Source organism: Rhincodon typus, chromosome 2 (genome assembly GCF_021869965.1).
Source record: "Rhincodon typus isolate 14 chromosome 2, sRhiTyp1.1, whole genome shotgun sequence".
NCBI lineage: Eukaryota > Metazoa > Chordata > Chondrichthyes > Orectolobiformes > Rhincodontidae > Rhincodon > Rhincodon typus.
In genome coordinates, this window is record NC_063333.1 from 94,919,951 (window position 1) to 94,944,604 (window position 24,654).

Consider the following 24,654-nt stretch of genomic DNA (forward strand, 5'->3'; position numbering starts at 1 on the left):
ATTGGTACAGAAAGACTGCATCTGGTCGCCAGTTATCCAAAATGTACCATTTGGGTGTCTCTAGGCTACCACAACCACGTTAAATGTCACATGACATCAGAAGGCTCACTATAGAATGTGATAATGTACTCTGATTAATCATTCTTTAGATTTCACACGACGTTCTAATTTTATCATTTACCCTAGTACTCTTCCTAACTGTACCTACAGATGTAGGTAGTTGAAACACTGCAGCGAGTCCATGCTCCAGTGTGTTTGAACATCCTGCCAAAAGCGATAAGTACAGTTGCTGAGTGTCCTGCTTTCTATATGGTGAAAAAAGTAAGTTTCCAAATGCCACGGACAGTTATGTACAGGGGCAGCACGGTGGCTCAGTGGTTAGCACTGCTGCCTCACAGCACCAGGGACCCGGGTTCAATTCCAGCCTCTGGCAACTGTCTGTGTGGAGTTTGCACATTCTCTCCCCATGTCTGTGTGGGTTTTCTCTGGGTTCCTTCCACAGTTCAAAGATATGCACACTAGTTGGATTGGCCATGCTAAATTGCCCATACTGTTCAGGGATGTTTGGGGAAATACAGGGATAGGGGAATGAGTCAGAGTGGGATGCTCTTCAGAAGGGCAGTGTGGACTTGTTGGGCCAAATGGCCTGTTTACACACTGTAGGGATTCTATGATTTAGCAGGTTTTGTTAGTCACCTTTTGACGGGTAGGGTCAGCAAATTGGATAACTTCAAAGTTTGTTCGCAGGGAGGTGATTAAAGTAGTAGCATTATTGCTTGAACAGTAAGCCAGATGGCGGAATTTGAATCCAATGAGTACCTGGAATAAAAAGTTTAATGACCATGCAAACGCTGTGGATTGTCTTTATGAAATAACTGAACAGAGGCTGGTATCCCCTCAACAAGTCACCCTTTACTTACATGAGTGCAGTCAGTGGACTGTGACCAACTAGCTCCATGCCAGTCCCTAGAGTGAAGAGACTCTCTGACACTTTTGTCGGCCATGGCTCCCTGATTGGTCCAGGTCAATAATCCCAGTTGGGGATCTTGTACTCGATGAGATCCACCTGGCCTTCATTCCAATCACAACACATTAGAGTCTGGTCTGGTTCACCAATGTTTCTTGTGAAGGCAATCTGTGATCTGAAAAATCCTGGCCTACAAGTGACTCCAAACCCACACCAATCTGCCTGACTTTTAACTGCCCTCTGAAATGCTCAAGTGAACCTCTCAGTTGTTCAGCCCTGTTGACTCTGCAGACTCCTCCTTACTAATACCTGGTCGCTGGTGCTAGGATTGGGAAAGCATCTCGCAGTACAGTCCAGCCTGATTTTGTCTGAAGGTGTGATTTTATGTGTGTGACTGTCCCATACATTACAGTCACTAGCAGCAGAGGTGGCAGAACAATGGTATACAGTCAGGAGGAAGCTGCCCTGCAAGTCTTCAACATTGTCGTGATACGTCATGGCATTCAAAGTCATCAGATCAAACGCAGGCAAGGAAAGCTCTGGCTAATCACCATCCACTGCTCCATTCCCTGATTGAGCCAATCAAGTCCTAAAGGACATAGCTGCTAAACTTGATGGCGAGGAAACCAACAAGAGGAGAAAACACACTTAACCTCATTGTCCCCAGTCTGCCGGCTGCGGATGCATCTATCTGTGACAGTATTGGCAGAAGTGAACACGGTATAATTCTTGTGGAGACAGAGTCGGTCCTGTCTTCATGTTGAGGATGCCCTCTGGTGAGTTGTGCGGCACTACTACTGTGCTAAATGGGATAGATTTAAAATAGATCTGGCAACTCAAATGGGTGTATGAGAGGCTGTGTGGGCCATCATCATCAGCAGCAGAATTATACTTGAACACAGTCTTCAACCTCATGGCCCAGCATATCCCCCACTCTACCTTGACACAGGAGGACACACCAGTGGAAGCAACAGTTTTTAATACCTAAAAAGGAGGTGTCAACCTGATGAAGCTACAGCATGTGATTCATTTGAATGCCAAACTTCATAAGCAGCAAGGAATTAAACCTCAGTGAGTCCACCAACAATGGAGCAGGTCTAAGCTCTGCAGTTTTAACACATCCAGTTGTAATTGGTGGTGGGCAGTTAAATAACCCACTGGAGGAGGAGGCTCCACAAATATCCCCATCCTCATTGGGTGTGCCCAGGACGTTGGTGCAAAAGACAAGACTGAAGCATTCACAGCAATCTTCAGCCAGAAGGGCTGTACACATCACTTATTTCGACCTCCTTGCTCCTCCAAATTTCTGTAATCTCCCTTTTATCCCAACAGTCTTTTAAGATATCTGCAATACTTTACTTCTGCCCTTTTAGCACCTCCTTGATTTTAATGGCTGTACCTTGAACTGCTAAGGGCCTAAACTCTGGGTTTCTTTCTGTAAACTGCTCTGCTTCATTCCCTCGTTCCTCTTTCAGGTTTACCTTGAAACCTACCAAACAATAGATAATCTGCCCTAATATAAATAATATGTGGCTTGATTTGTTTTTTTTTTAGTTTATGCCCCTGTGCAATGCTCACAATATTTTACTATCTTCGAAGGCACTATATAAATGCAAGTTTGTTTGTGCAGTTAATTTCACAATTCTTCAGTTTCATTGGTTAGGGGTTGTTGCGCTGATCATTCAGGTTCCGGATGTCCCTGTTTTCCTTGCTAAGACATTACCTATTGGTACTTTCTACAGCCTGCCACATGCAAAAATTTATCTGTAAAAGTGCATGTTTAATCAGCAGCTAATTCTTTATGACTTGTTACAGTGAATTATGGCATATTTATATTTGATAGTGATCCTGTTACCATTTCTCAGTGTTTAGAATGGCTGTGCCTCCATCCAGCTGCTGCTTTGCAGCTCTGCCACCTGCCACCGAGGGTGCATTTACGATATTTGGAAAGAATTCAGCAAGGCCTTGCAATGAAGTTCAAGAAGTCATTTATGTTCCCAGTGCTTCTCATGAGCCAGGTTCAAAGGTTCAGGTAAGAATCCCAATTGTTCTCTTCATCTACAAATGGTTCTTATTATTCAAATTACTTTATGATTTAAAATATACACTGGCTCCCCATCATCGTCAAACTTTATTTTTTTCTTTTTCAATGCTTTGTCACATATGTCGTGAATATTTTAATGGAAATAATCCTAGGAAACTATTTCTGAATTAAAAGAATTGTCCTGAGAAATAATCTGCCATGCCTTAATAGGTAAGAGCTTTTATTTGACCCAGTGTTGATATTTAAAATTATTTTAAAATTATGAAAAGGCTGCCCATTATAAAGATGATTGCAGACATTGTACTCATTCTGCTGCAATTTGTATTCTAGTATTCAAAAGCTGCAGATCATGATCTAGTACTTTGCTGAACACAATATTTATGTAATTCAGTTCTTGAAGAGCTCTCCCATGGAGCAGTGTTTTGTCTCAGATAATGAAAGGCGTAACTGAGTGCTGCAGAACGCAATCCTTTTCAGTGTAATACATTGTGCGGCTATGTTCTTCTGAATATCTTCTGGTGTCAGCTTTGTTTTATTTTGCTTTAAGTACTTTTGTTCCAGAATTATTTTGATGTCAAAAGTGGTCTTTTCACAGATTAAGCATTGTAATGTAAAATACAAGTAAATTTAGGCTTAATTTATTACCTGGTGAACTAAGAAGTGTTGGCGTAAATGCCACATGCGAGATTTTTCCTGAGTATTCTTTTAGAATTTGGTAGGCAAGTTTACAATTAGGAAACCTCTGTATTCCATGACGTAGTAGACTCTTCCAGAGAAAAGCATCAGGGAAATTAGAAAACATTAGTAAAAGTAACACAGGATCAGGCATAGTTCATTGACCCTTTTAGCCTGTTCCAACGTTCAATTAAGTCACAGCCAATCTCCAACCAAGCATATCTGTCCATTATACCTTTTAAGATTGAGCTATCCGAAAGTTATTATTGATCTGCAATTTAAACAATAGAGCTAGCATTAATTACTATCATGAATGTGAGCCCAACTTCTACCACCTCTGTGCAGATTTCCTAATTTCACTCGTGAAAGGTCTCATTTTTTATCTTTTTTTAAACTGCCCCTCGTCCAAGGCAGCCGAGACTTCAGAGATTCTTTCTTTGTATTGTTATTGGTGTAATTTTTAGCCATGTCTGTGGCCTTGTTTGAAATGTGTGTGGATATTTGGAATGTTTTTGTTTAAAAATCAATGAAAGGGCAGGGTATCGTTTTTTTTTTTTAAACAAGATGTTTTCTGAAAGTCTTTTGTCTTGTGATGACTGCTTATTCACTGCAGAGCCCCCTGCCTCGGCTTACTTATGTCAAGTTGCAACTTCTGCTTTGGAGATTTGGGTTTGTTTGAATTTTTTCAGTTGGCACCAGGTTTCCAGTCCAGCTGTCCTGTTTCTGAAAAACTTCTTTTGGGTCCAGTGCGAAACCTGGAGTCCTCATCTAGTCTGAATCCTGAAGAGCATCTGAAAGAATTCTCATTGCTGAGGAAACACTGCAATCTGTGTCGCAAAGATCTCAAAATCATCTGGCAGTAGTATGTGGCAACATCCGTCACGGTGGGGCAGAATGTCAGATTGGCAGCGACCTGATCATTTCAAACTTTATCTTTTTTTTTAATTGCCTTCGAGAACTAACACTCACTAGCTAAATGCTTCTTTTAACCCCCTGAAGTGAATTTCCACTGAGAGAAATCTGCTTTTCTTTTTCTCCTGTTGTCTGTTTTGTGTGTTTTTGTGAAGGCTGTGGATATTTAGAAGAATAAACATTTGTTTTTATATTTACTTACTGTTAGCCAGTTTTGCATCACCATTTGAATATTTTATTTAAATCAGTACATTTGTTTGTTAAAGAAACAGTTTTCAGCCATTTTAGAAATTGGTAAAACCAATTAAATTTACGTTGTGAGCCATGAAATAGTGGGACTAGAAAAACATAGTCCACACCTCCTATCTCAGTCCAAATAGTATCTGTCCCATTTCTTTCCGTTCATATCTTAAAATCCCCCAGTCAAGCCACCTCTTCACCTGTCAAATTCCATTTAATACAACCCCACTACTTAACCTTTGAAATCCAGAATGCAATACTGTTTGAAAATTATTATACCCTTTCTTGGGTGCGGTGCATCGAATTGCTAACAGTATTCCAGTGTGGTCTAACTAAGGCATTGTTGCTTCAGCTTCAGCAACAACTTTTATTCTAACTCTCTAGATATGAAAGTACTTATTCCATTAGGCTTTATTGATTTTTGTTGTTCCCCTGCAGCTGTTCACGACACTTAAACAATATCCTAGATACACAATCTCTTTCGCACTTCTGTTTCTAGATTTGTCTCTTTTAGAAAGTACTCTGTTCTATCTTAAGTCCAAAGTGGATGACTTTGTACTTGCCTACACTAAAATCTCTTTGCCACAGTTAGGTTTATTCTGTTAATTAATTTTTGTAATCTTATGTTTCCATCTACATTGCATAAAATGCCTTCTACCTTTTTTAAAAATTGTAGATGTATAGATTTTTATTCCAACACAAGTCATTAATGAATACAGTGAATAGTTGAGGCCCCATCCCAGATCCTTCTGAGCCAAGTAGGTTACCTGCCCATTTTTCATTCAGGCTGCTCTTGCTCAAGAGGTACTTGCTAACCAGATTAATAACTTTCCTTCAATTCTATAAGCTTCAACTTCAGCAGTTAAACAATATTTTATAATGAGGTTGCCAGTAAGATCCATTGACACATTCCTATCCAATACATAACAAATGTTTTTGAAGAGGGCAAATCATTGTCCTGGCATAAGCTACCCTTTTTTCCCAAATGCATCTGAAATCTGATCATCAAATGTCTAGTCAATGGAATTTTTGTCTTATAGCTCGTAGCACCTGTTTTGCCCATTTTACTGTTCACTGCTCTTTCCATCTTTCCTTTTTACCACCACTTGTATTGTAACTTTTCTTCACCTTTTTGTATGCTTTTTCTTTTATTTTTATCCCTTGCCTCTTTATTCAGTCCGTGTCCTTTTTCTTGCTTTTTTTTTTTTGGCAAGTTGTGCTTTTTGTCCCAAATGAATGCAAACGGATTCCATTTTTTTTTTTTTTTCCTTTTTTAGTGAAGAACATTCACCGATCTGCCATTTTAGCAGATTTGTCTAGTTTATTGTGCAAAGTCTCTAGGGCATCACATCTCACTGCACTCAGCCTTCTATATGCCTATAATCTTAGCATTTGAACTGGAGGAATGCAAAACAGCCCAGTTGAATTCAATCACATTATGATCAATGTGACATGAATGTTCATGCACTGTTAGACTGCTAGTTAAATATGGGTTATAATTCATTATGGCTGAAGTGACCCATCCATTTGTTGGTTTTGAATCACAGAACCAGTCTTCATCCTTTTTGGTTCATACTGTATGATATCAAGAATTGGGTGAAGGACCTGACTCTTAAGTCCAGACAGCAATGAGGCCATAGTACTGAAGAGTTGTGATCCAGAACTGGATGCATTCTGAGATTAGCAGTTCCAGTACAGATACAATGCTGATACTTACCTGACTATATGCAAAGCAGAATAAATCCAAACTGGCCAATTACTGTTCCATTAGTTAACTCTCCCTCATCAGTATGAAAAGTGAGGTGTCATTGGCAGGGTTGTCAAACAAAGCTTAGCAATAAAATATAACTAAGAACTGTGGATGCTGGAGACCTGAAACAAAAACAGAAATTGCTGGAGTTCTGATGAAGAGTCAACAGACTCCACTGTGCTTGCTTCCCACAGATGCTGTTGTGCCTGTTGAGTCTCTTCAGCAATTTCTGCTTTTGCTAGACACTTGGCTTCAAACGTTAACACAGCCTTGATCCAAAAGGGGAATAGACAGGTCAATTAAGAGAAACCAGCCTTGGCATTGAGATATCATTTTGACCCAGTGTGGTGTCAAGGAACCTTGTTAAACTAAAGTCCATATGATCTGAGTAAGAAACTCTCCACTGGTTGGATTTGTACCTAGCACAAAAGATGGTTGTGGTTGTTGAACGGCAATCACTTCAGCTGCAAACCAAATATCAGTTGCTTCTTCATTGAACTTCGCTTCATTATAAGGATAGGAGTGAAGATGTTTGTTAATAATTGTCAATATTGAAGAGCATCGAATACTGAAGCAGTTCATGCCTGCATTCACAAAAACCTGAACAACATTTTGGGTTTAAGCTGATGTGTGGTTCGAACATTGCCTGGCACTTCAATAAGAAGTAATGACCATTCCAACAAGGGGGAATTTTAACTGTCTCTGCTTGGAATTGCCATTGCCAAATCTCCCAGCTTCAACATTCTGGGAGGTTACTGTTAAGCAGACAATCAACTGGAACAGCCATATAAATTCCATGACTATAAGAGATTTGGCAATTTTGCAGTGGGAAATTTATTGGCTGACTCCCAAATCTCTGTCCGACTCACCGCCACCCTACCACATCTTCAAGGCACAAGTCAGGATTGTGATGGATTACTTTCCATTTGTCTGAAAGAGTACACCGTCGAGAAACTTGAAACTGTCTAGGTCAAAGCAGCCCATGGATGGGCAACCCCATCTATCATCTTAAATGTTCACTCTTTTCACTGATGCACATTGGCAGCAGTGTGTACCATGTACAGGATACACTGTTGAAGGTCTCATTAAGGTTCCTTCGGCAGCAGTTTTGAAACTGACATCTACCACCTAGAAGAACGAGGTACACGGATCCATGGAAGCATCACAGCCACCTGCAGGTTCTCCTTCAAGTTGCATACCGTACATACTTGGAAAGATATTACAGTTCCCTTTACCTTCACCTACACCAATTCAAAATCCTGGGACTCCCTATCTAAGAGCCCTATGGGACTATCTATCCCAGATGGATTGCAGCAATTCAAGAAGGTGACTTGTTGGCACTTAAGGACAATTAGAGATGCATAATGTACTTGCCATTGATGCTCACATTCTGTGAATCAATATTTTAAATAAGTTGTTGAAAGCTATTCCAGATGTGCACATTAACTATGATTAGGAATGAATTGCTTGGGCTTGGGTATAGGCCATTTAGCCCTTTGACTCTGCTGTGCTATTCAATTAGTTCATGACTGCTTCAGTTGTGGTCAACTCCTCTATACAGCCTGAACTACATAACTGTTGTCCCCCTTGTTACATATAACTCTGCCTTGAATAAATTCAATGACCCAGAGTCCACTATTTTCTGAGGAAGAGAATTTGAGCGAATAGCCATCCTCTGGGAGAAACAGTTTCTCTTCTTATGTTTGTACTGGAAAGGAGACCTATTGTTCTTGCACTGTGTTCCCTAGTCCCCATCTCCCCTCCAAGGAAATGTATCAGAATCCACTCTGTCAAGTTTTAGTAAGCTCACCTCTCATTCTTCTAAACCTCAATGAGTAAAGGCCTAAACTGTTCAACCTTCATAAAATGAGCCTTTCATCGCAAGAATGATTTGTGAATGATTTTTGAACTGCTTCTAGTGATGTTATGTCCCTTTTCAAAGAAGATCAAAATTGTACATAGACTACACCTGGAGTACTAAGGCCCTGTACATCAGTGAAATTTTTTAACTTTGATATTCTAATCCAATAATGTTATGATTGATCTAAGTATCCTGCTTTAAGCTCCTTAATAATGGATTTCTGGCATTCTAGTCTGATTTAGTCCTATCTATGTGAAAGTCAAAGTTGTCCATTTGAACCACCCTGCCTTTACTATGTGCTTATCTAATCTCTGCATTTATGTGATCTGCCACCTCCCAACTGCTGCCAAGCAGCTTGTACGTAAATCCTACATCAGATTTGAATTGTCAAATTCAAAATGGCTCTTAGATCCTTCATGTCTACCAACATATTAATGATAAATCTTTTTAATGGTAACTGTATGTCATCAGGAGGAACACTTGTGCCTGGTGGATTTATTGCTCAGGAATTGCCGATGCATGTGTTTATCAGGATTATTCTATCTTCTAATCTTGTTAGGGTCATTTTACTGCTGTGATGAAGAGTCATCGAGACTCCATTTTATGTTGCTCTTTCTCCATGGATGTTGCCTGACTCACTGTGATTTTCAGCATTTTTTGTTTTCAGTAAATCTATCTTTTCCCTGAATGAAAGCATGCAGTCAGGCCAATTTTGTTTTGACCTTCCAGTATTCTACTGTCCTCTCTAACTCATTTGAATTTAGTTAATACCATGTTACTTAATACCAAGGGAATACCCCTATTCTGGTTGAGATTTATTCTTGTGAACCTGCAAAAGATGACTGTGTAGAACTTAATGGGGAGAAGGAGCTCATTAACTTAGCTGACAGACCTCCTGGTACGTGCATGAAAGGTGAAATATTACAGGGAGAAGAAAGAGTCTGGGCCTATTAATCACCGTTTTAAACAGGAGCTAAAATGCAGGTGGCCAATTGCTCTATTTCGTAATAACAAAGTGACTGAATCAGCAATGAATGAGACTGATGGGTCGTTCTATTCTCCAAGCCAAAAATGTGTAATTTACTTGACTGTTCCACTAGGGGTGGTGCTGACATAATGGTAATATCACTGAACTAGTTATCCAAGGACCCAGGTTTAATGCCTGGGACAAGAGTTCAAGATTTACCATTGTAACTGGTGGAACCTAATTTCCGTTCATAAATCTGGAATTCCAAACAAGTCTCTGGAAAGCTGACCATGAAACTGTCCAATTATCATAAGTCCATGCCATGAAATCTGCCATGTTTGCCTGGCTTGACAAACATGTGGCTTCCGAGTCACACTGATGTGATTAGTCTTGAACAGTTAAGAATCAGTTAAGAATTGACAACAAATACAGGCCCATGCTCTATGACAGAATATAAAAATAAGTATATTTATTTGTTGCCTGTAACATAAACCAGTGTAATGGTTTGTACTAGCCTAATTTTGTACTCTTCAATATGAGAAATGCATTTATGGGGCGTACAATATTCATTTCCGGTGAAGAGAGGGATCTTTTGTTTCATTGTTGAGTTAAACAAATATGTAACCAGATATTGGACAGTAAAGGCACACCATTGAAAGTAAGGTGCTAGGGCCATTCATTAGCGTACCTGATGGATAGTGAAGAGAAATCCAAACAGTGGCTCAGTGGTTAGCATTGCTGCCTCACAGCACCAGGGACCCAGGTTCGATTCAACTCTCAGGTGACTGTCCGCAGTATGCATTCTCCCCGTGTCTGCAGGTGCTCCAGGATCCTCCCAGAGGCCAAAGATGTGCAGGTTAGGTGGACTGGCCATGCTAAATTGCCCGTAATGTCCAGGGGTGTGTCAGTTAGGTGGATTAGACATGGGGAAATGAAGAGTTACAGGGAAAGGGTGGGGGAATGGGTCTGGGTGGGATGCTGTTTTGAAAAGCGGTGTGGACTTGTTGGGCTGAATGGCCTGTTTTCACACTGTAGGGATTCTATGATCGTGACATTTGTTGAATTCAGGTTTGCAATTCTGTTAAACACAAGTAAATCTCTGTCATTAATACTAAAGGTACTGGAGAAAATCAACAGGTTTTGCTGCATCTGTGGAGAGAAAAACACTTAAACATTTGGAGTCAGATTGCCAGACCTGCTGAGTTTTTGTACTTTGTTTTTATTTCCGCTTTCAGCAGTATTTTGGTTTTATAAATCTGTGATGCTATTCACAAGTAGCATAGGAACTGCTGGTCTATGAGGCTGGGATGACTGATTAATTTGAACTGAGAACCATGAAGGGTGCATTTATAAAATAAAATGTGACATTCAACCACATGGAGATAATAAGTCAGATAATCAAAAATTTTGTTCAGAGCTTTGTTTTGAGGAATACCATAAAAAGAGTGAAGTAGAGAGTTTAGCAAAGAAATTCCAGAGCTTTAGACCCTTTCTATCTGAAGATCTGGTTAGTTGTGATGGAGTAATTAAATTGAGGCTTTGCAAGATGCCAGAATTCAAAGATCACAGATATCATGGAAAGTTGCAAGACCATAGGAGATTACAGTGATGGTGAAGGGGTGAAGCCATAGAGGGATTTGAACTGTCGAGTGAAGATTTTTGAAAACTACATATTCTATTATTGGGAGCCAGTTTCAGCTACCAGCACTGTCTTGGTGAATGAAATTGACTTGGTGAGAATTAGTACGCAGGCAGAGAGTTTTAGATGGCCTCTAGTCCGAGAGAAAGTAGAATGTGAGAGGTTACCCAAGGATGCATTGGAATGGTTGAAATAGAGGTCACAAAGGCAGATCCTCGGAACAGCTTTGCCTCCAAACAGAGTATTAAAAAGACAGATTGTTCATTCATCCCATTGTTCTTTGTGCAATAATGCTGACATTGTGGCCTGATTTGCCTGCAAAACCATCACTGTAGACTGTGTTTTTTGAGATGCTGAGTATATGTGTGTAGCACTCCTGACTCCACTTAATAGCTATACAGTATCTGTATACGAATGCATGGATGTACTTTAAAGAAATGTATTTAAGTGCTTACAATGCTTGTTGAGCAATAAATTCTGTCCTAATTAATGTCACTTGCTGTCCCTTGTAAAGACTGTCCAGTTAGCAATTTATTCAGGAGTATTTAATTTAGAGAAAAGCTTGCTTCTAAAGTAGAAAGCCTGTCCATAAAGTATGTACCATCCTGTTAATAATTTTCTGTTTAGTCTCTATGGTGTTTGTCAAAATAGAAAATTTACAGCTTTGTTTAGTGAAATGTCATTGAACAGCGGGGACTGGATTTTCCCTTATAAAACAGCAGGTGGGAAACAGGAGATGGGTTTTGTTTTGGTTCAGAAACTCTTGTTCAACAGAAATCTGACTTTAGTTGCAATTTTCAATGGGTCAATCCATTGCTTTTGATGGAGGTGAGTTTGCCACCCAATTAAAGTTAGTGGAGGCAAGAATTGAGTCAATATTCAGAACCTCTTTCCACCCCTCCCCCCGCCCCAGCAGCATTACTAAGACTGCCAGTCATACAGAGGGAGAGAGCTTGGGTGCCAAAAATTTACCAATGCACCAAAAGGACCTCCGATAACAAGGAAGCTGGGGTCCAGCAGCCATGAGGGGCAGGAGGTAAGTCCTCATCCTGGGGGTGCCATCCTATCCCAACATATGGCACTCGTATATCCATTCATTTAGTACACACTGTATAGAAGCGGTAAATTCTATAGTGTGTGGAAGGAGTGAGATGAAATGATTCTTTGGTGCTTTATTTTAAACCAAGTTATGAATCATTCTGGCATTTAAAGCTTTATACTCCCTGAAACCGCAAGGCACTTGTAACCGTTTGACCTTCTGTGAACAACACTGTGAAGTTGATGGAGATAAGCCAGCAGTCAGTCTCGCTGGAGTACAGCTGTTTCCACAATCTATTGGATCTCCTAGCCAAATGTCATGTATTCTTGGCCCAGTGTGGGGGAGGGCCTGGGGGAGTCATCAGGATAAGATTTTTGAACTTGCCTTTTGTTGTGCATCAGGGTCTCCCTTGGGACTGTAAACCATTTCTTTTTAAACACCTGGCCTGACTCCATGAAAATTGAAGAGAAGAATATTGTATAAAGAAATGGTTCTGAAAGGGTTAATATTAATGGTGCACTAGGCTCCATCCAATCTGATGAAATTACACCGGCTTTGGACAGAGAATTGGGCAGCCAGGCTGAGGTCCCACTGGAGGCAGACATTTCCCCTTTGGCTCCTGATAGGCATAATTACCCAGGACTAACTAGTCAATATCACATTTGCCCATTGCTCTTATTCCATAAACTCTGTCTTGTTATGTAAAGCAAGTGGCTCCTCATGTTGAGACCTACCCGTGGCCTACCCTGTACCACTAGTAATTAGACAGATCCTAGACTCACAACCTCAACTGTCCCAAGCCAAGTATAACAGAGTAGGCCATCCCTGACTCTCCAGTGGAGCTGGTGAAGTCAAACCAGCCGAAACACTTTAAAAGGCACTTCTGAAAATTCAAAAGCCCAGGTATGGTGTTAGTAATCCCAGAATCTGGTTCAAGCCACCTCTTTTAAATGGCTCTTGAGGCAACCTGACCAGTGAAAATATGTCCCATTGACTGTTTCCTCTCCATAGCTGCTGTCTGACCTGATCTTTAAAAAAATTATCAATCCAGTCTGCAATTCATTGCTAACTAGGGACATTTTTGCCACCTTCTTAGTTACTAATCAGTATTAGAAACCAGTGATGTGCACTTTTAATGTGGAGATCTAAATTAGAATTCCCTGTGTTAAATAGAAATTATTTAATTGCATTGATGATCTTATGCATGCAAATGAAAAGAGATAATCCAGTCTCTTTCAGTTCCCAATGAATTAAAACTCCATTATATTTGTAAGCACATTAATGCCGATTTATGTTCTTTGGCAGTACAGTGTGGCCAATTTTGCAGTATTTGCACAATAAATGCTGCAAATGAGATTATCTGAAAAGACAACAGTCTGTAAGTAATGTTATATTATACAGCAATGAATATATAATGTGCTTACAAAATTGTAAATTGAAATCTGACACCTTTGCCATCATTCAGTTCTTAATCTGATAAATTTTCGATGAGTCAGTGGATGTTTCAAAGGCAGTAATTGAAGCAGAAAACTTTTTTCCCACTTTGTGCACTGTGTATTGTGCAATGATCAACAGCTCCCCGCTTTCATTGATTCCATAATTACATTTTGACAGCAATATGATGCAATTTAACTGGCTGTAAACCCCTAGAGAGCGGGTTATTAGAATTTAAATACCATACAGTTTCAGCAGTGCAGAAGGTTTTCTGAAGTTTTATTACCAGTAGTTTTTTTTATAATCAATATTAAATGTGGCTTAGGAATGTTTGACAAGGCTCTTCATGTAATAGAAAATAGGCTGTTACACAGCAGAAGATTCTGAATCCAATTTACATTTGGTCTTCAATTTGACTGGATGTTTACCTCCCATGCTCCGTGTGTTGATGTTAGTGGCCTTTATGCCTTGCTACAGAAAGGCAACTATTTTAGAGATCCTGTGATGATGTGAGTTGCAAATGTACAAATGCATTTCTCCTTCAATAAAAAAATAAATTGCATGCACATCATTACTGACTACAGATTATCTAACTTACACAGTGTGTCAAGAAATCTATCGGTCAGGAACAACATCTTTTTTCTATTCAATCCCACTTCCTTCTGTCCCTGCACATGCATTGCATACATAATCAAAGTATTCAGGTCCCCGAATATTTCGCATGTGAGTTGTTGCTGTTTGCCTGGTGTCTGCTCATTTCTGGGGTGATGCTTCTTCTCTGATACTGCCATGGTGAATTATATACAATGGTTTCTTGTTGATTTATTGACTGTGTGGTGGGGAATATTTGACTTCTGGGATCAATGGTCATTCCATTCCTTGAGCTGTTAGTGACATCACATCTTCCTCATCAGCTGATGGCTCTGTAGGGACAGATTTCCAAGTTGCATGTGTATGTTGGCTGTTGTGGTGATATACAGGGATGATCAAATGTGTGATCAATGTGACAGCATCTCTACACATGTCCCAAATTGCCAAGTGAGTTGACTTCTTTGTTAAAGCATTGTACTATAACTAGCTCTCTTCACCCACGTGCCAACTCTCCTTATATTAACTAGCATTCATGTACACCGGAGAAAAGCTAATGCTCTGTTACTTAAAGCATTGCTTGCAATATAGTTCTATTTAGAAAAACAACAGCGTCTTTCATTTTAAAAAAAAAAACACATTTTTACAGCTGTTGGCTCTTCTTGATGTGTTTGACCACTTGACAGCTGTACAGTTCCGTTGGATCTATGTGCCTAAAAGATGCAGTATTCTTAAGATTTCATAAATCCCAAAAGTTACTTGACTATGTTCCCATTCCCCAGTTAGCCATTGTAGCTGCCACCTGGCTTCCAAATGTGTCCCAGGATCATGTCCATAGAGGACTGTGGGAGGACTCTAGCTATGTAAATGAATCCACAAAGTTCAAACTTGCTCTGGGCATGCCTAATGTGCGCACTCCAGGTTCTATGTTACAGGAGTGCCAAAATCTAATTGCCAGGTTGGACTAGATATTCTTTGGAGTTATTTACACTCCATAAAATGCACATGTTTAGTCTGACCTATGCCATCTCTCATGACTGCAATCATGAAAAGTTGCATGTTTGGGGCAAGATTTGCAATTTGTCACTTCCGTCATGGAAAGGTATCTTATGCAGTGCAGATGCATACACTTGGTCTCCTACAGTGTCTCAAGAAAGTTGGAAACAAGAATAGAAAGTCAAGATTGTGCCAAGTAGAATGGAGTCTGCTTATCATTTGGCAGGAGTGGAGATAGGGCAGGAGCCTAAAGAGAGCAGAGTAAGAGGAGTGTGAGAAGAATATAAACACTCAGGAAGTACAGCACAGGGAGTAGGAGCCTAGACCAAACACTAGAGCTGGAAGAGCAGAGAATGGTTTTGGTTGCTGCTCATTTGTTTCCTCTTACCAATGGTGCATGTAAGGTTGGCACCGCTGAGGACCACCTGGAAGGTACCTGCTAATCGTTACAGGTTTGTGACCCAAATTTGTGAACCACTGAATTAGATTAACAGTACAACATTTCTAGGCTAATGTAGAAATATTCATTATGGCTAATGTATTTTAAGGAGCAATAAAACATCAAACTCTCTCTTGCTTAGCTCCAGCCAGCCTCTTGGCAACATAAAGATAACAGAGCACTGGTTAGAAGCAAGATGCTCCTGTCAGTAGGAAGGGGTACAAAGCTGTCCCATGTCCAAATTTACAAGGATGTTGCTGAGACTGGAGGGTTTGAGTTATAGGGAAAGGCTGAATAGACTGGGGCTTTTTTCCCCAGGAGTGTCAGAGGCTGAGGGGTGACCTTAGAAGTTTATAAAATCATGAGGGGCATGGATAGGGTGAATAGCCAAGATCTTTTTCACAGGATGGAGAGGAGACCAAAACTAGAGGGCATAGGTTTAATGAGGGGAAAGATTTTAAAAAGGACACAAGGGGTGAATTTTTCACGCCGAGGGTAGTGCGTGTATGGAACAAGCTGTCAGAAGAAGTGATGGAGGTGGGTACATTTACAGCATTTCAAAAGGCATCTGGATCGGTACGTGAATATGAAGAGTTTAGAGGATTTAGGCCAAATGCTGGCAAATGGGACTAGGTCAGACTGAGATGTCTGGTCAGCATGGATGAATTGGACTGAAGGGTATGTTTCTGTGCTGTAAAGCTCCATGGCTCTAGAAGCAGCTAAGTAAAATTTTCCAGTCTCGTTTTACTCCTGGTGTATCCTGTCTTTTCAATCCAAGCCATAAGCTACACGGTGAGTCAGAATATCTACGATATTAGATCGTCCGTGATTGTAATGGGGCACAATGACATTTTAAAAATAGAATCATCAGAGAACATTAGTTCAGAACTCCTTTGACGTTTGTGTAACGGACAAAGCAAGTAAATAGAACTGAAATGATGAATAAACACCAGTTAAATTTTAGTTTGGCTACTTACTAATTTAGACATGCAACATTGTTTATAAGATTTGATGCATTAGAGATAAAAACTTAAAACATTTATTGTCTGTCCATAATTGCTGCTTGAGAAGGTTGTGGTGAGCTGCCTTCTGGAACCTCTGCAGTCCATTTGTTGTACGTACACTCTCAATACTTTCAGGAAGGGAGTTGACCCAGCTGCAGTGAAGGAACAGCAATATATTCTTATATCAGGATGGTGCATCGCTTGTAGGCAAACTTGCAGGTGGTGGGGTTCCATGCATCTGGTGTCCTTGTCTTTCTAGATGGCAGTGGTCATGGGTTCAATGATGGAATAAGAAATGTTAGAAAATTATTCGTTGAATATAGGCGGATAGGGTAGTGGATGAGGACAACGGGAACCCCTGACAAAGTTCTGTTCAGAGGGGAAGGGGAGGCAGCAGGATTGTCGTGGCCCTATTGCCCATAATGTTTGGAGTGGGTGGGAGGTTAGGGGCATCTTCAGTTGAGAAAAACATGCATCTCAGAAATGGTTGCATCACTGGAACAGATAGGAGAGAGGAACTGAGAGTGTCCATCTAGAAATAGGTTTAGACATTTTGCTGAAGAATGTACCATTGGCATATAGTGAAAAGAATAGAGGGCATTGTGATATTTTAATGTACAAAGATGGCCTGTTACTTTTGAAATAACATTTCTCCCGCCCATCAATTAATTTTAGAATGATTTTTAGAAGCTCTTCTTGAGTTTGAGTTTCTATATTTAATGATCCACAAATAATATTATCCAGGCCCTGTCCAAAGTACTGAGGTTCTATAATGTAGAGCTGTCAGGAATCTGTGCACAGTCTGGTGCTTGGGTTGAATAGTGCTGATCTTGGCATCAGTTACATCAGTCTGATCTGACTGGGATCGGTTGTTCTCATCAATTGTTGATGTGCCATGTTGCACCATTACTAAACAAATAGATTATCTTGAGCGCTGCTGCAAATAAAGGATAGGCAGGTGTCAGCTGTGATCCTAATGCATCAGCCAATGTAGCTATGCTCTCCTACTGCCAACAAATGCTGTTATGGAGCTTAAAAGCTATGAAATTGCTTACGTAATTAGTAATGGTAGCGTACCTTAATTGTGTGAGCTAGACAGTTAAACAAATTGCGGTGAACTCCTGCACATCAGTCTACCGATATTGTTGAGGTATATTTCAGCTACACATGACAGCAAAGCTCTAATTTTCCCATGAGAACTGGGTTAGAATTAGAGTAACTTTGTGCTCTGCTTGTCCCTGGAGTGAAGGAGAAATTATCGAAAGTGATTTCAGCAAAATCATCAGTCAATGAAGAGAGTGGGGAGGAAATATGGGATTCTTTCTGCTACACCAGAGCGCAACAATGTCACTTTTAAAAAATACAAACAACTGCCTTTTCTGTCTTGGCGTAGTCCTCGATTGCATGTGATTTTAATCTTGTGTAGACAAATGAGAGATGGGGAGAATTTCAATAAGCATTAAGACAAGGCAATCTTCTATTACCTAATATTTTACACGAGATTTTTGAGAATATAATGGCAAATAATGAAATTTGCAAGAATTGAGCTGTTTCAACTAATTTCCAAGGCTCCAGTTCAATGAAAACAGGCAGATGTCCAAGTCTATATACTTCTTTGTGAACCACTAAGATATAATTCAGCACAGAGAGAACTTGTGGACACAACCTCATGGTGTCATGACAGGATTAAGGGTATTCCTGGTGGCCTTGAATGAATGAATGAATGAATGAATGATGTTTGATAAAGGGACCTGAAGTGGTTGTAGTCTGAGGGAATAGTGTAGTCTGCATTGAAGATGAAGCAGTTCATTGCTATGTGTTCTCTTCACTCTGTCCAAGTGTATGCCGTCTTCTCCCTCCCTCTGTACTCCTGTCATCCTTGAAGCCCACCTTCCACCTCCTCCCCTACTGGTTTCAGTATCATAAGTGATGGTGGCTGGACCCTCATTATTGGGAGGGTGCACCACACCACCTCCAATGTGGAGGCTCTCCCAACTGCAGAGATTAGCTTCCTGAACCACAGGAAAACATTTGCTTCAGACAACTGAAGGCTCTCTCCATAGTTTTGCATGTGACTCCATAGTTTTCATTGAAGGTCCTCTGGCTGTGTTGTGATGTCTGAAGGAGATCATGACCCCGTGTGAAAGGGATATCTGCAGCCATCCTGTTGACCATCTTGGAAGTGCAATAATGGTGGAAATTGCTGGGTCTCAAAATGATGTCGTAGGTGCTGCAAAGTCCGAAGATAGTCAGCGAGATAAATTTCTTGGCATGGTCACTCACCAACTGCACATTGACTGAATGGTTCCCCTAAAGGTCGTGGTATTGCCCACTGTTGATGAGAGTTCCACAGAGCTACATGTATGCAGTAACTATAACACTGCAAAATAAGGTGAAGGAGGAGAGGTTTCCCTGCACGTTCAATGCTACTTAAGCGTAATTCTGCTGTGTGAATGAAATGTGTGACCCTATTGTGACATTTTCTCCCCAGAGCTGCATAACCTTATCCAAGGTACATTAGAGTTTCTACTTTGAGTGCAATAAATTTGTAAATTGCCCTTGAAATTGTGCTGTCCTTTCCAAACTGAAGTTATGCTTCAAATTTCTCCTCACTTACTTGCATAATTGCAAATGAAACCTCTTCCAAGAGCCGGTATAATCAATTTTAGAGCAGCACATCTGGGCCTGGCAGGGTCTGAGCTCCCTCAAGCTCGCTTGACTGAGACACAATCATTGATTTTTAAATTTATTTTTTTATTTTTTAGATGTTTTCCTACTTAACTTGCTCAGAGATGTTGGTACACACCACTGGAGTAGTGTGACTTGAAATTAAGAGTCCAGGTCTAGAGGTAGGGATATTACCATTGGCCCCGAACAGTCTCCATTATTTGTATTGCTTTGCTTTGAAATACCTCTTCTGTTATTCATAAGGTGCTTGTAATTGGTTTAGATCTGTTGACCCTTTAGGATGCCCATTGATATGTCTCAGCAACTTGCTTTTACTGTAGGCAGCTCATCCTTACCTATGGAGCTTTCAGGCCACTGCTGAACAGAGCATTGAGGCTGAAGACTGACAGATTTTCAGGTCATTGTACTTCTTTCATTTATCTTTCAGAAGGAATACCCTTCCTCATTTTAGCCTGTTGTGCACTAAACAGCATGAAATAATTAAATATGTCTTTCATAGATGAAGGTATTTCATTTCTGCTGCAGAAATGTTATCCAGTTTCAGCAAATATTTGAACCATTTCTATGAAATCTGAAGTTTCTTCAGCTAGCTCCATCAGCACTTGGTTGAAAATTGCCAAAGTTAAGCACTTTGTTTACCTTAAACTTCCTACACTTTAATATGCTTTGCATGATGATGACAAAGGCTTTCTATTGGTTCTTTTTCTTGCACTTTGCCCTTACCATGGAATGAGAAGGAAAGATGCTCATGTTAAAACAGCTCAAAATGGCAATGTTTATTTGAAATGCTATCATGACAAAATCTGTTCCTTACTTATGTACAGTTAAGTATAGGAAACAGTCAGAGTTCCAACGATGGTGAAAATTCTGGTAGCTTTGGGAACTTTATGGGTCAGCATATGATTTAGCAGTCCCAGCTTGTAAATTCGTGCTGTAGGTAATATACAACTTGTTCCTTAATAAAATATTTTTAAAGGAAGTGTTCCTTAACAATTTTATAGTCACCCTCATCTAGGTCTAGGTGGATCTGAGCTTGCTTCAAGCTCACTTAACTGTAACAGAATCAAATATTCCATGTTGACTGTCAGTCTCACACACTCCTTTAAAAATCAAATCATTCAATCTGAAAGATTTGGCTTTTGAATTGCTCAAAAGGAGATTTGTTCTCTATCGGATCTGGCGGATGTCTGCCTAGTCTGCATGAAATAATTTAAATTGCTTATTGAGGATAGCAGATAACAACAGCCTAATGCAATTCCAGTATGTCTTTATGTTGCACTGCCTATAATGTAAAAATATCAAATCTAATGTATTAAATATGCATGAGGTGTGTTTCATTTTCTTTTACACTGCATTCTGGAAACTGACTTCATTTTGTGAAGAGTTTATTAGTCTGATTCAAGTATGGTGGATTATGAATGATAAATATTTTATGCTTGTGCATTATTGAATACTAATTCAGCTTTAGATTATAAATCCAAAATATTACAAATTATGAATGTTACAATATTAGTTTTGAAAGTACACGGAATTGTACGGTTAGAGTTTTTAAAACTTGATAATTTACAAGCGGGGTCTATGATACCGAGCTGCCTTAATTTGGATGTATTTTGTCTATCCTAAAGAAATCAAAATACTGTGGATGTACTGAAACTATTCCACAGTTAAGGCAATTCCAGTGCTGACAGAAACATATTTTCTGCATTTCTCTCCCCATAGATGCTGCCTGAATATCTGAGTATTTCCAGCATTTCTGTTTTTATTGTAAATCAATCTAGTGAAAATTGATTTGAAATTGCCTTCTCTAGTAATGTGTTGAATGTACTGACAGTCTACGGGGAATGACTGAGGTTTGTGTTGATTAAACTATTTTGAGGTTATTGTAAAAATCAAATGGTTTTTCTATTTAAAATTTTTTGGTGCATTACTGAAGCACCTCCTTGTTAGTATAATGTAAACTGTTTAAACACCCTCCAATTCATGGCCGTACTGTTAACCCACTTTATTTGATAGATCAGCATTGTAAGTGCCAAACTATGTTTACTGCTGCCTCAATTGTTTTGTCACGCACATTTAATTGAAAATAAGATTCTAATACTACCTGTGATGATATCAGGTTCAACATTCTGGTGCCGAGCACCTATCATTTGGGCATTGCAAGTGGCTTCGGAGGCCCAAAGTGGCATCTGCAGTGTGCACGTACTTTAAAACTAGATTTTTTTTCTCTAATTCATTCATGGGATTTGGGAATCACTGACCAAGTCAGCATTTTATGCCCATCTTTACTTGCTATGGGTCTGGAGTCACATGTAGACCGGAGCAAGTAAGTACGGCAGTTTCCTTGCCTAAAGGAGCCAAATTGCTTTTTTAATGAAAATTGACATGGTCAGTATTAGGCAAACTTTTTTAAAAATCAGAATCTATTGAATTCAAATCTCATCGTTTGCCATACTGAGGTTTGAACATTAACCAGCAGTACCAACATTACTGCTGTGACACCATCTTTCCTGTCTTACTAAGATGTATTTTATATAGTACTTTATCAATTGTGTTTTGAAAGCCTGTATATGGATCAAAGCTCTCCATTACAACTTCAAACACAATTTTTCTTTATCAAATCTGTGGTTGACATTCATTGATTAGCTGATACTTTTCTCAGTATGAATTGATTTTTTTTGTCCTGTATTATAACGTCAAAATTTCCCGAGAGCCAACATGATGCTGAATGATCTATAGTTAGCAGATTTACCATGCTGGTTTTCTTTAAACAGGTGCATTTGTAATCCTTCAATCCTGTAGCACAACTCCTCCATGTGAGGAGGCCAGAGCCACTGTAATTTAAATCACAGCCTTCCTCATAACTTTACAGTATGGGGGTGGAGGAACACAGCAGGTTAGGCAGCATCAGAGGACCAGGAGAGTTAACGTTTCAGGCTTAGACCCTTCATCAGGACTGGGGAGGGGGAAGGGAGCTGGGAAGTAAATAGAAAAAAGAAGTGTGGAGCTGGGAGAAGGTAGGTGGGATGGTGATAGGTGGATGCAGGCAGGGGTAGTGGGGACTGATCAGTGGGAAGGGTGGGTCCTGATGAAGAGTCTAGGCTTCAAAATGTTGACCCTCCTGCTCCTTCACACACCACCCCACCAAACTCCGCATCCGGTGCATCATCCTCTGCCATTTCTGCCACCTACAATCCCATCCCACCACCAAAGAGATACTTCCCTCCCCACCCCTATCTGTGTTGTGTAGGGACCGCTCATTCTGTGACTCCCTCGTCCACTCCACACGCCCCATGATCCCGACCACACCAGGTACCTTTCCCTGCAACTGCAGGAAGTGCTACACCTGCCCCTGCACCTTGCCCCTCCCCTCCATCCGAGGCCCCAAACAATCCATTCTGTATCCGACAGGGATTGACCTGTATATCTTCCAACCTGGTCTACTGCAACCGTTGCTCCCAGTATGGCTTCCTCTACATTGGTGAGGTCAAACATAAAGTTGGTGACAGATTTGCAGAGCACCTGCGCACTGTACGCCATAATCAACAACACCTCCCGGTTGCCAACCCTTTTAACTCCCCCTTCCCACTCCTCTGGTTACATCTCCATCCTGGGCCTCCTCCAGTGCCACAATGATGCCATTATGCAAATTGGAGAAGCAACACCTCATATTCTGCCTTGGAAGCCTACAGCCTGATGACCTAAACATAAAATTCACCAGTTTCAAAATCTCCCCACCTCTGGCCTCATCCATGTCGAACCCTCCCTCTCATCCCCACCTCCTTGACCTGACCCTACCTGTCGATCTCCTTCCCCACATATCCACCCCACCCTTCCCACTGACCAATCCTCACTACCCCTACCTGTATCCACCTATCACCATCCCAACCACTTTCCCCCAGCCCCACCCCTTTTTCCTCTATTTATTTCCCAGCTCCCTTTCCCCTCCCTAGTCCTGATGAAGGTCTAGGCCCAAAATGTTGGCTGTCCTGCTTCTCTGATGCTGCCTAACCTGCTGTGTTCCTCTAGCTCTAAACTGTGTTGACTCTGAGTCCAGCATCTGCAGTTTTTGCTATCACCCGTAACTTTATCCTTCACTCTAGCATAAAGAATCAATTTGTTGTGCTCACTTGACTGATTTTTCATGTCTTCTGTTTTGGCAGTGCACATACATTGCTATTGATCAGGTAGAAAGGACACTTGCTGTAACACTAAGCAAACCAGCCTGGATGTGGGGGGCAGAAATGGGAGCCAATGACCATGGAGTCTGCATTAGTAACGGTGCTGTGGTGACCAAAGAGACAGCGACAGAGACAGAAGGATTACTTGGGATGGACCTTGTCAGGTAATTAATTGTTTAGAAAAATAGCAAATGAGAATTCCTCGTGTTTCCTTCTCTGAAATATTGATTAAAATGCCTTTTTGTGTTTTTGGGACATTGGGAATGTTGCAATTTAAGAGCATTAGAAACTGGAATAATGCACTTTCAAATACAGAAATCAATTTTATTTAAGATGGAAAAGGTTATATTGTTTCAGCCATAATGCTGCCCTTTTCACTTGCCTTTACCGGTGTGCTTTCTTGAGGCTAGGGAATCTTGGCCAACGTCATCTAACTGTAGGTAAATGCAGACAGTCAGCCTCCTATAAAAGATTGCAAATTCCGACTTGCCTCTTGATAGCCAGTTGACTGACCATTTCTCATCCTACCTCCTGTTTGAAAATGGTAGCAGCAGATTTTAAATTGTGGCTGAGTCATATTTGATATCTTCTGCTTAAAGTTAATTATGCAATTTGTGTAATTGCTGTGTGTGAGTCCCACACTGGACAGAAAATCAGCACTGCATACTTTTTTCAGAGGTTGGATTTTTCTCTGTCCTCTTGGCAACCAGCATTGAATGCATTATTCAAAGTTCAACCTTATCAGAGAACTAGCTTCCTGGAGACCAGCTCATTTTATTTCAAAGTATTCTGTTATTTATTACTTTGAAATGAATGAACATAGTAAGAGTCCAGTTCGCAGTCTCTTTTGAGTCATTTTGCTGCTCACACCTAATTTCCTAATGCCCATTCTTGAAATTTGTTCCTGCCCTCTCTCCAATCCATGTTACGACCTCATTCCTCCACAAACCCAAACCCCCTCCTCATTCCTCCTATAACTAATCATCTGTAGACATGACCAGCTTGTGTTATATTTGAGAACCTGCATTGTTTCATTAAGTTGGAACCGGTTGAGACAGCTTTGAAACGGAGATGTTACATTCTGTATCTTTCCCACTCATAATACTTTGCAGAATCTGTTCCAGCCAATTCATTATCTACCCCCACTTTCTACCTAGGACCTGCATTGCATTCAGCTTATAGAATAATGCTTTCTGCTTCCTTTTATTGAAAGGAAGATTTAGGAAGGCTTTT

The 24,654-nt window shown here is 40.4% G+C and overlaps 1 protein-coding gene across 2 annotated transcripts in view; it reads left to right on the forward strand.

The window, feature by feature from the left end:
* LOC109913287 (secernin-1) overlaps positions 1–24,654 on the forward strand; it is an 87,326-nt gene that overhangs the window by 34,270 nt on the left and 28,402 nt on the right. For both annotated transcript variants that reach the window (XM_048618498.1, XM_048618505.1), the window contains exons 2-3: positions 2,833–2,999; positions 23,404–23,585. In XM_048618498.1, coding sequence (XP_048474455.1) covers positions 2,841–2,999; positions 23,404–23,585 — 341 coding nt within the window. In that variant the 5' untranslated portion in view covers positions 2,833–2,840. The remainder of the gene's footprint in view (positions 1–2,832; positions 3,000–23,403; positions 23,586–24,654) is intronic.